The 12,208-nt window shown below is 26.9% G+C and overlaps 2 protein-coding genes across 2 annotated transcripts in view; both read right to left on the reverse strand.

Annotated features, from left to right (window-relative positions):
• The window catches only part of LOC136968635 (receptor-type guanylate cyclase Gyc76C-like), a 92,636-nt gene extending 90,196 nt beyond the window's left edge, over positions 1-2,440 (reverse strand). The window contains exon 1 of the mRNA XM_067262637.1: positions 2,000-2,440. Within this exon, the coding sequence (XP_067118738.1) occupies positions 2,000-2,371 (372 nt within the window). The 5' untranslated portion in view covers positions 2,372-2,440. The remainder of the gene's footprint in view (positions 1-1,999) is intronic.
• Positions 2,441-6,739: 4,299 nt separating this feature from the next.
• The window catches only part of LOC136968636 (guanylate cyclase 32E), a 173,630-nt gene continuing 168,161 nt past the window's right edge, over positions 6,740-12,208 (reverse strand). Inside the window, exons 14-21 of the mRNA XM_067262638.1 lie at positions 10,417-10,566; positions 10,094-10,274; positions 8,501-8,641; positions 8,250-8,373; positions 7,857-8,100; positions 7,670-7,768; positions 7,059-7,150; positions 6,740-6,954 (exon numbers count right to left, since the gene is read on the reverse strand). Of these exons, the coding sequence (XP_067118739.1) occupies positions 6,883-6,954; positions 7,059-7,150; positions 7,670-7,768; positions 7,857-8,100; positions 8,250-8,373; positions 8,501-8,641; positions 10,094-10,274; positions 10,417-10,566 (1,103 nt within the window). The 3' untranslated portion in view covers positions 6,740-6,882. The remainder of the gene's footprint in view (positions 6,955-7,058; positions 7,151-7,669; positions 7,769-7,856; positions 8,101-8,249; positions 8,374-8,500; positions 8,642-10,093; positions 10,275-10,416; positions 10,567-12,208) is intronic.

Here is a 12,208-nt window from a genome sequence, read left to right on the forward strand (position 1 = left end):
AAATTTCTCGTAGTAATATACAGCTAAAACCATATCAAAGTAATCACGAAATTATGTCACAGATTAATCAAAGTCTCTGCCATGACTCTAAGATTGATCCAGAAGCTCTTCTGTGGTGTTCGATCAAGATCATCTGAGGTAGATCTGGATCGATCCCACGTTGAAAGTGAGCATAAAATCGCTTTGGTAAACGTATTACACAGGAACACTCAGATAAATGATCAGACAAACTTTATAAAGTTTGGAATACTTTGGTGATTGATCATACAAAGTCTGTCTGATCAATCAAATAAATGTTTCAAAGTCTGTGTGATCAATCAAATAAGTATTCTAAACTCTGTCTGATCAATCACACAAGTATTTTTTTGTGATAAATTCTCTAAAGCGACTTTATCCTCACTTTCAGCAATATTAAAGAGAACAAGAAACAATCGAGTACCATTCCAGATCGTCTGAAGCAATCTTAGAAGCAATCCGGAGCATCCAGATCGATCTTGAGACCATCCTAGAGCATCTGGATCGATCTTAAGTCTATCACAGAGACGGATCCTAAGTAAGTTAAGTTTCGTTTTACCATAAAAGAACATTAGTAACAATTAAAAGAATTAAAATAAAAAGTTATATTTACTTTTAAATAAGAGGAAGACAAAGAAAACATTGATAGAAGATAAATTGAAATTTTCACTAGGATCGATCATAATAGGAATCCATAAAAATAAACAATATAAAAAGAAATTAATTAAAAATTCATTAATTATTCATAGAATATTTAGTTAATTTTTAAATATTAACTTTATCAAAAACAATTTTTTACAGTTAAAAAATAATATAACGTATTTTTTAAACTTTAAAATGTGACTGAATTTGTAATATTACAAAATACCACACATTTTCCTTCGTTTATTAATTATAATTAATTATTAAATTATATTTAATAACAAATTAAAATAAAGTAATAAAGCAAGAATATTTGTGAAATATTTTAATAAATATTAAAATATATATTCTTATATTTATAATAAATAATTGTAAAAAATCAATAACATAGACCTAATTTTTAAAAACGAATACAGGTTAGTAGGGATATTACTTAAACTTAACTGTTATATATTATAAAATTAATATTTTCCTATAAATTTACATAACTTTAACTTCTATAAAAGCAAATTGTATAATGTTTTTCCTAATAATATTAAATAAAATTATTTCAAACTTCATCATCCCTATTTTACTTTAGTTAACTGTGTAAAATTATATAGAAAAATCTCTGAATCTATTTCATTTCTATATTATTTCTATCATCATTATCATCAATTGTAAATAAATACATACATCTATAAGGAGAATTTTTGACTAATTTGACTTATGTTACATTATCATCATCACGAACTACATTATCATCATCATCATCATCATCATCATCCTACTTTAGTTTAATTGTATACATTTCTATAAAGAATCTGTGACCTATTTTCTAAAGTTGCGTTATCTTTAACTAGAGAAAAGTTTTTCTTACGAGAACTACCAGGAAGATCTTATTTTTTTATATTAATTTGATGCATTTTAACAATAAGGATTCTGTTAAATGTATAATTAAAGCTAATATATTTTATAATATTTTTTAAAAAACACTAAAATATATAATTTTATATGTAAAAGTTCAATTTTTATTGGTGTCAATTTGAATTATTCAATTATATTTTATAAAAAGATATACAATTATTTTACACCTGACACGTTAATCTTGTTTACTTTACTTTTTCTGATTAAAATTTTGTTAACTATATAAGTAATTGAATTTAGAATAAAATATATACACTTTTAAAAAGTTAAAAAAATAATTAATATTTTATAACAGTAAAAAATACATTAACATTTTATTAAAACTTTATGCTGGTGTATTATTATATTTTAACGTGTTTATAACCACAAAAAAGTTATTTAAAACTGATTAAATTATATTTAAAATATAGAAAAATAATTTATGCGTGTTACTTACAAAAGAGATCATTGCCAGGTTGACAGCAGTTGCTACAGTCGCTGGTATTTTACACAAATCTTCAGGACCGAAAATAGCAATGGCACCTTGTTGCCATTGGTAAATAAATGCTTTTATACCCACCACATCGTCACCTTTTGTGTCATTATAAATTAAAGTAAGATTGTGACCATTTAGCATGGAACTGTTATTTATAATTTCGATGGCATACGAAAGGGCACCAGCAATAACTATCCCATCTCCTGAATTTTTGTTCCCTAAAATCGTCGGTAAAAATCCTACCTTAAAAGTCTCCAAGTATACCAAACTGGGACACAGCACTGTTAGAAATATTATAGAAAGTAACCATGATAAACAATGAACGTCAATCATGCTCCCTGTATTTCAATTTCTCCATGTGTTCCTACTCGAGACGTGTGTTGTTACAACTGTACACCAACCGCCAACTCACACTAACTTTATCTGTATCCCCAGGCGTGCGCATAATCAACAACCTGCTCACCAGTTACGTCACACACACACACACGACACTAGGTAACGAACGCCCCCTGGTGAGGAAGAGGCGTTTTAAGTTAAGTGAAAACTTGTCAGATGTATTTCCAACCTCTTTTATTATTATTATTTTTTAATTTTGGCAATTTCTTTTAACTTATGAAAACAGAAGAATGTTGTTAACTTATATTTAAACAGTATATTATAATAATTTAAATTGCTGGAAATTACCTTTATAAAACTATCACACCTGTGATATTTTTATAAAGGCATGTGTTGTTTACTAAAATATACTTAGAAATTTGATTTATATTAACACATTTTCTAGTAATTTTATTTTATTTTTTTATAATTTTGGGATTTTAATAATTAATAATTAACAATAAATTTAATTTTGAGCATTGATTAGTATTTTTTTTAATTATAAAATGTAAAAGATTAATACATAAACTAAAAATTCGAATAATTTCAAGCTTTACAGGGGTTTAAAAATGTTAAATATTCGTAGAATTTAACGTTAAATATTTTAAAATGTTAAATGTATTTCTATTAAACAGCAACATATTAAACATTTCCTTAATTATATACAATTAATGGCTGCTTATAATTTAACAAATCAATTTATATTAATTTAATCATATTAATATAATTTAATACGTAATATTATTAACATTATATAAGTGTTTAATTAATGAAAAATTTGATATCTGTAAATTTACGTGTAATTAAATCAAGCAATTCGATTCAATTTTAAACGTTTTAGTAATGAATAATGCAAATAAAGTTACATTTTTTTAAATTATAATATGTATAAAATATAAAAATAATTAAAATATTAATATGTATAAAGAATAATTAACCAAAATACTTAATAATTGACATATCTTTGATTATTTATTCAGTATTTTTCTTCGTATATTCAAGAAATATTTCATGTATATAAACGTATTGCGTACAACTATGCATGCAATACTAACTTACATTACATTCTTAATAATTCAATAGAAGCTGTTTATGCCAGATATAATAAGAATTCTATGCAAATTATTGCTAGATATGTCAAGAATTTCGTGCAAAACTAATTGCATGCTTAGGAATTTTGTGTAAAATATATCAAAAATTCTATTCAAGTTACACATAAGCATTGTTTATTGACTTAAAATATGTTCAGAATTTATACTAAGCAGGTCGAATGCTTACGAATTCTATGATAATTATTGCTAAATATGCTCGGAATGCTGTATTGCATGCCTAAGAATTATACGTTATATCTCATAGCGAGCCTAAAAACTTTATGTTAGACTCATAACACGCTTAAGAATTTTAAACTAAACACATACTGCACGTATTAAAAATTCTGCACCATTTATGCTAAAAATTCTAAGTTAAACACTTTGCAAATTTCGGAATAACTATTGAAATTGCAATTCTTAGAACAGTATTTAAGGAATTTCCATTGGAAAAAACTCTTTTTCAAAGAATAAAATTAAATTCAATGTCGGCAGGGGGTAAGTAAATTTATGTAATAAAATAAACACGTCATTTAATGAAACGTTTTTCTAAAACTAGTAATTGGGAGATCGCTGACCTAGCAAATTTCGACATTTTGCCTAAGGAAATAAAAGCATAAACGTAGAAGAAAGGTATTTTTGAGCTGTAAAAAAAAGGGGTGATTCATCTCTGGTTATAAATATCGATGCTAAACTCCCCTGCTGTAGTCTTAAAATAGAAAATAAAGGTACATTCGTATCAATCATATTTTCATTAATAATTGATTATCTTGTATATATAATAAAAAATAATTTATATATATATTTTAATTTGTTATAATACACAAGGAAACAATTCACCACTTTCTTTGGGGGATGGTAACTGTTTATTAATCAAGTAGTTTTATAAAATAAATAGACGTGTTAAATAATTAAACATTCTTTTATATCTTGAATATATTTTTAAAAAGTTAGTTTTTATTAATTTAATAAACGAAATTAAATTTTTATATATGTGAGAAAAGAGGCTTTTCAGTATTGGGAGTCAATCAACATAAAAAAATTGTGAATAAAATTTATAAAATCCTTGAAAAATTCTGAAATATTTTAATAGATATTTCCAACACTTTAACACAAAATTAAGTAATATTTTTCCTGTTTCATCTAAAAATTATTCGTGTAAATCTTAAAAGTTAAGTAACAAGTTATTTTAATCAACAGTTTTTGGGGTGTAAAAATCTAAACTACTTGGACAATTTACAAGAGAATAATTAATTATTTAAGCGCATATGTAATTATTTTGGAAGTAAACCAGCAATAAACCAACGTTTAACTTGCGATGGAATTTCTCCAAAGTCATTTATAAAAAGTTTCACTTTTTAAGTTTTGTCTTATAAAAAATTAAATTCTTCATAATTTTAATGCTCGTAACTAATTTTAAGAAATTTACAGTTTGTTTTTAATAATTTTTAATTAAAAATAATTTTTTAACGAATTAAGAAAATAATTACATCTCGCGCCATCTAATGTCCGAAAATAAAACTATATTCCCAATAAATTATTTTGAAGAATTTATAAATACTGCAATTACCAGTTTCAAATAAAAATTAAGCAATTAATTAAACATAAGTATTTTTGTTGCTCAAAAATTAAATAAACTTATGAACATTTAATAAGGCTTAAATAAACTGTAATTACAAAAATAATTCTAGTGTACAGTACGCTTGATTAACGCGTACAAAGCTGATTCAAAACATGCAATATACAATTTGATGAAAATATATTCAATTCACTTATTGTAAAACCGTGAACGAAACATATACCAGCATAGATAAAGTCAAAAGTTGTAAAATATTATAGCATACGAGTGTAATACCATGCTTTATGGAATAATAAGGGATTCATAAACACGGATCCCTTATTATTGAGTACCCTCTTGTACTACCCTGTTGTCTTTGAGGACCACTTTGTAATCTACTCTTCTGAGTAAGCGGCTTCAGATTTGTTTACCATTGTACGGCCAAAAGAAGTAAAAGAGTTATGGGTCCTAAACGTCACCCTTCACGAGCTGTTACTCGATTTGGTTGAGTTATGGCGCACATAGTAAACAATAGGAATTTTTGAATGTGTTTAGTTATGTGTGACGTAGTCAGGGTATCAATGTATGCATCTTTGTAATTCGTATGATATACCAAGTTCCAACTATATTGTAACGTGACTGGGTTATAGAATTAGAGCCCGTAAACACGGCGCCGCAGGAAACGATGAACATTTATAAAGCTGCATAAGAAATGTCTGGAGGAAGTTGATATATATATATATATATATATATATTAGATAGCGGACGAAATGCGATGCCGAACACAATTAGTCTAATCATGTAAATCGATTGAGTTAGAGTTATAGGTATTGTATAGGCCATATATATAGAAAACAATAAAATTGATAACCTAAGTTAAACTCATTATCATTCACTAATTTATTTATTTATTTATTACTTTAATGAAATCTTTAATTAAAATTTATTGAAGATTGCATCTTAAGAGATGCAGACCACGCTTTTTAGAGTTTCAATATGGCGGAGACTTATAATAATTAATAATATAAAACGTTTTTAAAATAAAATCTCCTTAACAGATGGCGCCAGGCACAATTAATTTTTTTTTTTGCCGGAAAAGACACGTAACTCGAATAAGCTCTGGAGGAAGAAAGTAACCAACAAATGGCAACGCTTCCTCCCAATAAAACGTTTGAAATTCAAATATTTAATAGCAAAATATTTATTAAATTATGACATTTACAATTTATGAATAAAACAAAAATATTTTTTCATATTTTAATCAGTTACAATACTAAAAATTATAAACAGGAAGCATTAATTACAATCATTGTTTCGACAATTTACAACAATTACATGTTAAACAATTTAAATATACTGTATATATACATTTAACGAATAAGAAAATAGTAAAATTACATAAAGTTAAACTAATAAATTTATATTTAATTACAAATCATTTTTTAATTATTTATTGACGAATTAAAATAATTAAATCATTTTAATGAATAAAATTTTAATTAATTATTTTATATATATATTCTTATAGAAATCCGATTTATTTTTGCAAAAATAAAATTTTTAGCATATATTATTAATTACAATTATTTCAATATTTTAATTAAATTTTAAGCTAAAAATTTTAATAATTTTTTCCTTAATTATTTATTTTATGTATAATATTTTACAGAATTTTTTACATATTTTAATATGTTAATCCTTATATAAAAGTATTTCTTTTTAATTAATTAATTATTGTAATAATACAGTTTTATATTAATTTCACTTCGTATTTATTCATTAAATTTCTAATTTAATTAATTAATTATTTCTATAATTTTAAATTAATTTCTCCTATTCACTCTCATTTCATTTTCTTCTCCTATTAACCAATATGTTTTCATTTGTCCTTTTCCCTAATAAAAAATATAATAAAAATATGTTTATATTTATATTAGATATATTTTATTTTAAATATTTATTATTTTAATTAATTTATTTAAAAGTTTATAATGAATACCTTTATATTAATTACTCCTCTTTCAGTCATATGATAATTTCCTAATTTTTCTAATATATCTTTGCATGCCAGACTGCAGTGAATTTTTAAAGCTATAAAAAATTATTATTATTATTTTATAATTTATATTATTTAGTAAAATGAATTTTTAATTTAGTCATTTTAATAAAAATAAGTTTTAAATTGTGTCACCAGATGGCAACAATAGCATAAAATTTACACTTCAGAAATTTTAAATAGCTGCTGCCATCTATTGGTGAAATTCTATACTTGGATAATTTAATTTTTATAAAGCAATTTGCTCTCGAGTTAAAATTTAGATTAATTAACTCTTAAATAAAAAAGTCAATAAATTAATGTAAATATTGATTAAAATGAATATATTTTATACTGCATTTAAATTTATTTTTCGAATAGTCAAACAATCAACTACGCGCCACTGATTGGCCAGAATATAATATAGAATTTCTATGATTGGTTGTTTGAAATCAAAGAAGAAATGGCCGATCCTATTTAAATTAAAATTATAAATGTTTTCCGATTAATAAGAAAATAGATTTTATTGATAAAATTCATAAACTGTTTAGGTGAAGAACACAAAGAATACATACGAAGTCCCGTCGATTCCATTCTAGAAGCTGTATTGACAGTATCACCAAATAAACAGTATCTTGGCATTTTTAAGCCCACAACACCAGCGCAAACGGGACCTAAAAAAATATTTTTTCGTTTTTAAATATAAGTTTGAAGTATTTTATATCAAAATCCTTAAGAAAGTTTTAGTATTTTTTTTTATACCAGAATGTAAGCCTATTCTTAGCATTAATTTTTCATCCTGTTTATGTCGAATTTTAAATTTTTTAACAGCTTCTAAAAGATGTAAAGCCATAGAAGCCACTTCACCAGCATGTTGGTCGCCATTCCTTATTGGTAGGCCACTTACTACCATGTAAGCATCTCCGATTGTCTCCACTTTGTAAACATCGTAATTTTCAATTATCGAATCGAAACACGTATATAAATCGTTTAAAAAGTCGACGACCTTTAAATTAAAATAAAAAATAAAATACTAAAACATACTTTTATTAAAAGAGCAGTTATTTATTTAATTATTTAATAAATTTATGTGTTTTACGAAGATTTTTTATAAAAATTTATTAATTTTTTCCCTAAAAAAGAAAAAAAACTCACTTGTAGAGGACTACTTTCAGCTGACATTTTTGTAAATCCAACAATATCGCTAAAATAAATAGTTACTTGATCGAATGATTCAGCTTCGACTTTATTTCCTGTTTTTAATTGTTCCGCTACGTATCTACAATTTATTATATTAAAAATATGATTATTTATACTGATAAAGAGGAGATTAGAGGGTGGCCCATTAATCGATTTTTGAGCCATCCTATATTTAATTTACATATAAAGAAGATAAAATCATTTACTTTGGTAGCATTTCATATAAAAGTGCTTCAGTTTTCTTCTTTTCTTCAACGAGTTGATCCGTTCTTTCATCTACTAACGCTTCTAGGTTATTGGCATATTTTTCCATCATGATGAGCATATTATCAAATATATTGGCTTTCCTGAAACGAATATTTTTCATGTACACTGCATACAAAACAAGAATTGTTCGTGTAAATTCACTGTTCGAATCGGAAGTATTGACTATTTTTCTTTCGTTTCCATACATCAGTAGGCCAGACGGCTGCCTAGTGATTTTTTATTTATTTATTTTTAAAAATAATTTTTAACTCTTTCCACCTGAGGACAATAAGAAGGCTTTTTTTTCCTTACTATTCCTATCATGGATTTGCGAGTATCATGGTAACTCGAGTATCATGGTAACATGCGAGTGTCATGGTATTCCTATCATGGATTTGCGACTATTCCTATCATGGTAACTCGCGTAAATTTTGAACCAATGCATACTCGAATACTGAGAAAAATTAAAGCTTGGCCCGGGAATTTTGGACGAACTTAGATGACAAGGCGATAAAGGCAATAGTTTGCTGTTCTGGACTTAGGGCCGGATTTAGATGAAAAGAGGCCCTCGGCTATTCCACTTATAAGGCCCTTTCACCTCCCATTTTTAAGTTTGTTTATTAGTCATATGCGTAGAATTTCTCCTTATTTTCGGTTCAGTGTTTTAGTGTTCACTGTTTTTAGAATAGTGTAATTTTAATTTTTCTAACAATTTGAATGTAGGCCCCTCTTGATCTTGAGGCCCTAGGCTGAAGCCTAGTTAGCCTATAGGAAAATCCGGCCCTGTCTGGACTGCAGATTTGAGCCTTCACTAGCCTTGGCCATCCAGCTGTGTGCTATAGATCTGGATTCGAATCCATCCAGATCACCATAATTTACCATGGGTAGTACAGGTTGAGGAATATTCCCTAACTCTGTCTACAGTGGTAGGTAGCAATTTCAGGTTAGGCCTTCTCATAAGTGTAATTGTGTCTAGTCACAGTATCTGTAATTTGCTGGTGCCTGACATTAATTAATTAATCTTTTCTTCAATTAATTTACGTTAAAAACATATTATTTTACTTTAAAACTGATTTTTATTGTTTTATTATAAATAAAACAAACACTTCTTTTAAAAAATTCAGTAAACAAGAAGAAAATTAATTGAAATTTAACATCAGTGTTTATTAGAAATTCTACAATTTCACTTAAAACAAATGCAAAAACTAGAACCAAATTTTGTTTTTTATATTTTCTGAATGAAACTACGACAAAAATATAAAATAAAATAAAAATTTATTAAAGTTTCATACTTATTAGAATAATTTAATTTCATACTTTTATGTGAAAACAGAAAAAATATTGGAATTAGCACCACAAGTCATTAAAGTGTTTACTACTTTAATACTTTGCAAATAAAACTCTGAAAATGAAATCAAAATTGCTTATGAGATATTATCATTTTTAATTATTTTTATGTTACTTTTCCAACATAAAAGTTTTATTCGCGCGTAAAACGCAGAAATTCACGAGATTTACAGAAATAATACAAACCGAAAGTTGAATAAACTTACATTCCTTTCCTCATAGGACGTAATTTTGTTCTAATGGTCTTAAAATCTGGTCTCTCTTGAGGATCTTCACTCCAACATTCCCTGATGCAATCTTTGATACAGTTTAACGTATCCAGTAATTCTAATTGGGGTCTAAATATCGTTGTTTGTTTCTCTTCTCTCATAACCCATTTTAAAATTTCTATAAAAAATATTTTAAAATATAATCCTTAAGGTTTTAACTTTATAAATGAAATTTTTATTTGTTATTATTTATGTAAATAAAGATTACAGGAGAAGAAAGTTTAATTTAGATAATACTGACAACAAGTACCTATGCTCACCAGATGGTCTCATTTCTATTTTTCCAAATGGTCCTTGTCTTCCTATAGTTTCGTATAGGATAATGGCGAAGGAATAAATATCACCCTTCTGGGTACCGTAAGGATAGAATTCCTGATTTCTTAATATTTCCGGTGCTGTCCAAAGAAGATCTGTGAAAATGTAATTTTATTTTTTAAAATTCTTTTAAAAGTATAAAGTGCTAGAAAGATTTGAAACAACAATTTTTCCTCCACCCTGCAAGGATCTTTGCAGAAGTACCCAATTTGATGGCGCTTATAGGAATTAACTTTCTGACAGATAGCATTGAAGATATTGATTTGCAGCTCTATCAAATCTTCTTCTGTAAAGGTGCTTGGAGGTTGGAGGAAAAATAAATTCCTTGAGTATATATTTTTTCTACGATAAAAGACTTTTTAGGCATTCTCTCTTTATAAATGTATTAGCGACGTTGAGGCCGAAGTTTTAAACGCGAAAACGTGAACGTCGGACGTTCAGCGCCGCTTTCCTGTAAGCCTAGAAGTTTGACAATGGCGCTTGGAATGTCTAGCCGAGCATGATTCCACTGACTTTCCGAACAAAATATATGCAATAGGGTTCATTCAAGTACCAAACAGAATTGTTTAGTACAGTACTACTCGTAGACGGAATATGCTTATGAAATGTTAGTAGTTTTATTTAATAGGCTCGTATTTTAATAGGAATATTCATAAAAAATTATTAAACAAAACTCATTGGATACGCAGCGTGTAAGTGTCGGAAAAAGTTAATATTAAACTGGCTTTTACATCAGGCTCAACGGTATTTGAGTGTTGCGAGTGACGTATCTGTGACATAGCCATAGCTATCATAGCAGATTTAAAGTTATATTTTTAACAAAATAAGATCGGATTTTGTATAAAATTATTAACAAATACATAATTCTTTTCTATTAGTAAATATTATAGAGATAAATTTAATTTGTCGAGTGTAAATAAGAATTGTTTTATTTGAATGTCAACTGTAGAAGGGGACTCTGATCCAAAATTATAACACCAAAGCTCAGTTACATTTAAAGCATTTAAACAATACGTTTAGTTTAGAAACGTTGGATTTTCCTATTCTGTTGGACACGTAAACGGAAATATGTATCTCTTTAGGACATTCCTATCTTGTCACTTAAGTGAGGTGTCTAGCGGCCATCAAAATGGAGTTTGATTTATATTAAAACTTATGCAAGTTTACAGAGATATTTCGTGGCCACTTAAGCGAGGTTTTACTGTAATAAGATAATTAAAAACATCATTAAATGTTTGCTGCAGGAATAATGCGTTGATTTTCAACAAATCTAATCATTTTGTAAAGATCTTGAAGAAGTTTGAAGGATTTTCTGAAGGTAGAAAAAAGACTGCATGGTAACATCTCGTGTTTTCAGACTTCAACCTTACTAATTTATCACGTTCAGAAAGTTATTTTCTATTTCACTTCCATGCTGGCCGATTGTATTGTGGTAAGGTACCTCGAAGGCTACCAGTAATTATGACTAGATTTAAAGCCTTAATAAGGGTAGTGTCTGGCGTTTACTAATCAGTTAATCATTTCTCAAGGGTGGTATTCTCAACTTTTGCATATTAACAAGCCTTAATTGAGTTAGGAGTCGAGTTGTAATTGATAATTTAATTATATTGAATTATTACAGCCTAATTATAATTGATCCATTTAAAATTGATAATATGCACATATATGTATTATATAACTATAACAATTCTCTTCATCTATTAATAATGTATTTTACAATTTCATGCAAAGGAATCT

This window comes from Centruroides vittatus, unplaced genomic scaffold (genome assembly GCF_030686945.1).
Source record: "Centruroides vittatus isolate TY-2023 unplaced genomic scaffold, ASM3068694v2 contig_150, whole genome shotgun sequence".
Classification (NCBI taxonomy): domain Eukaryota; kingdom Metazoa; phylum Arthropoda; class Arachnida; order Scorpiones; family Buthidae; genus Centruroides; species Centruroides vittatus.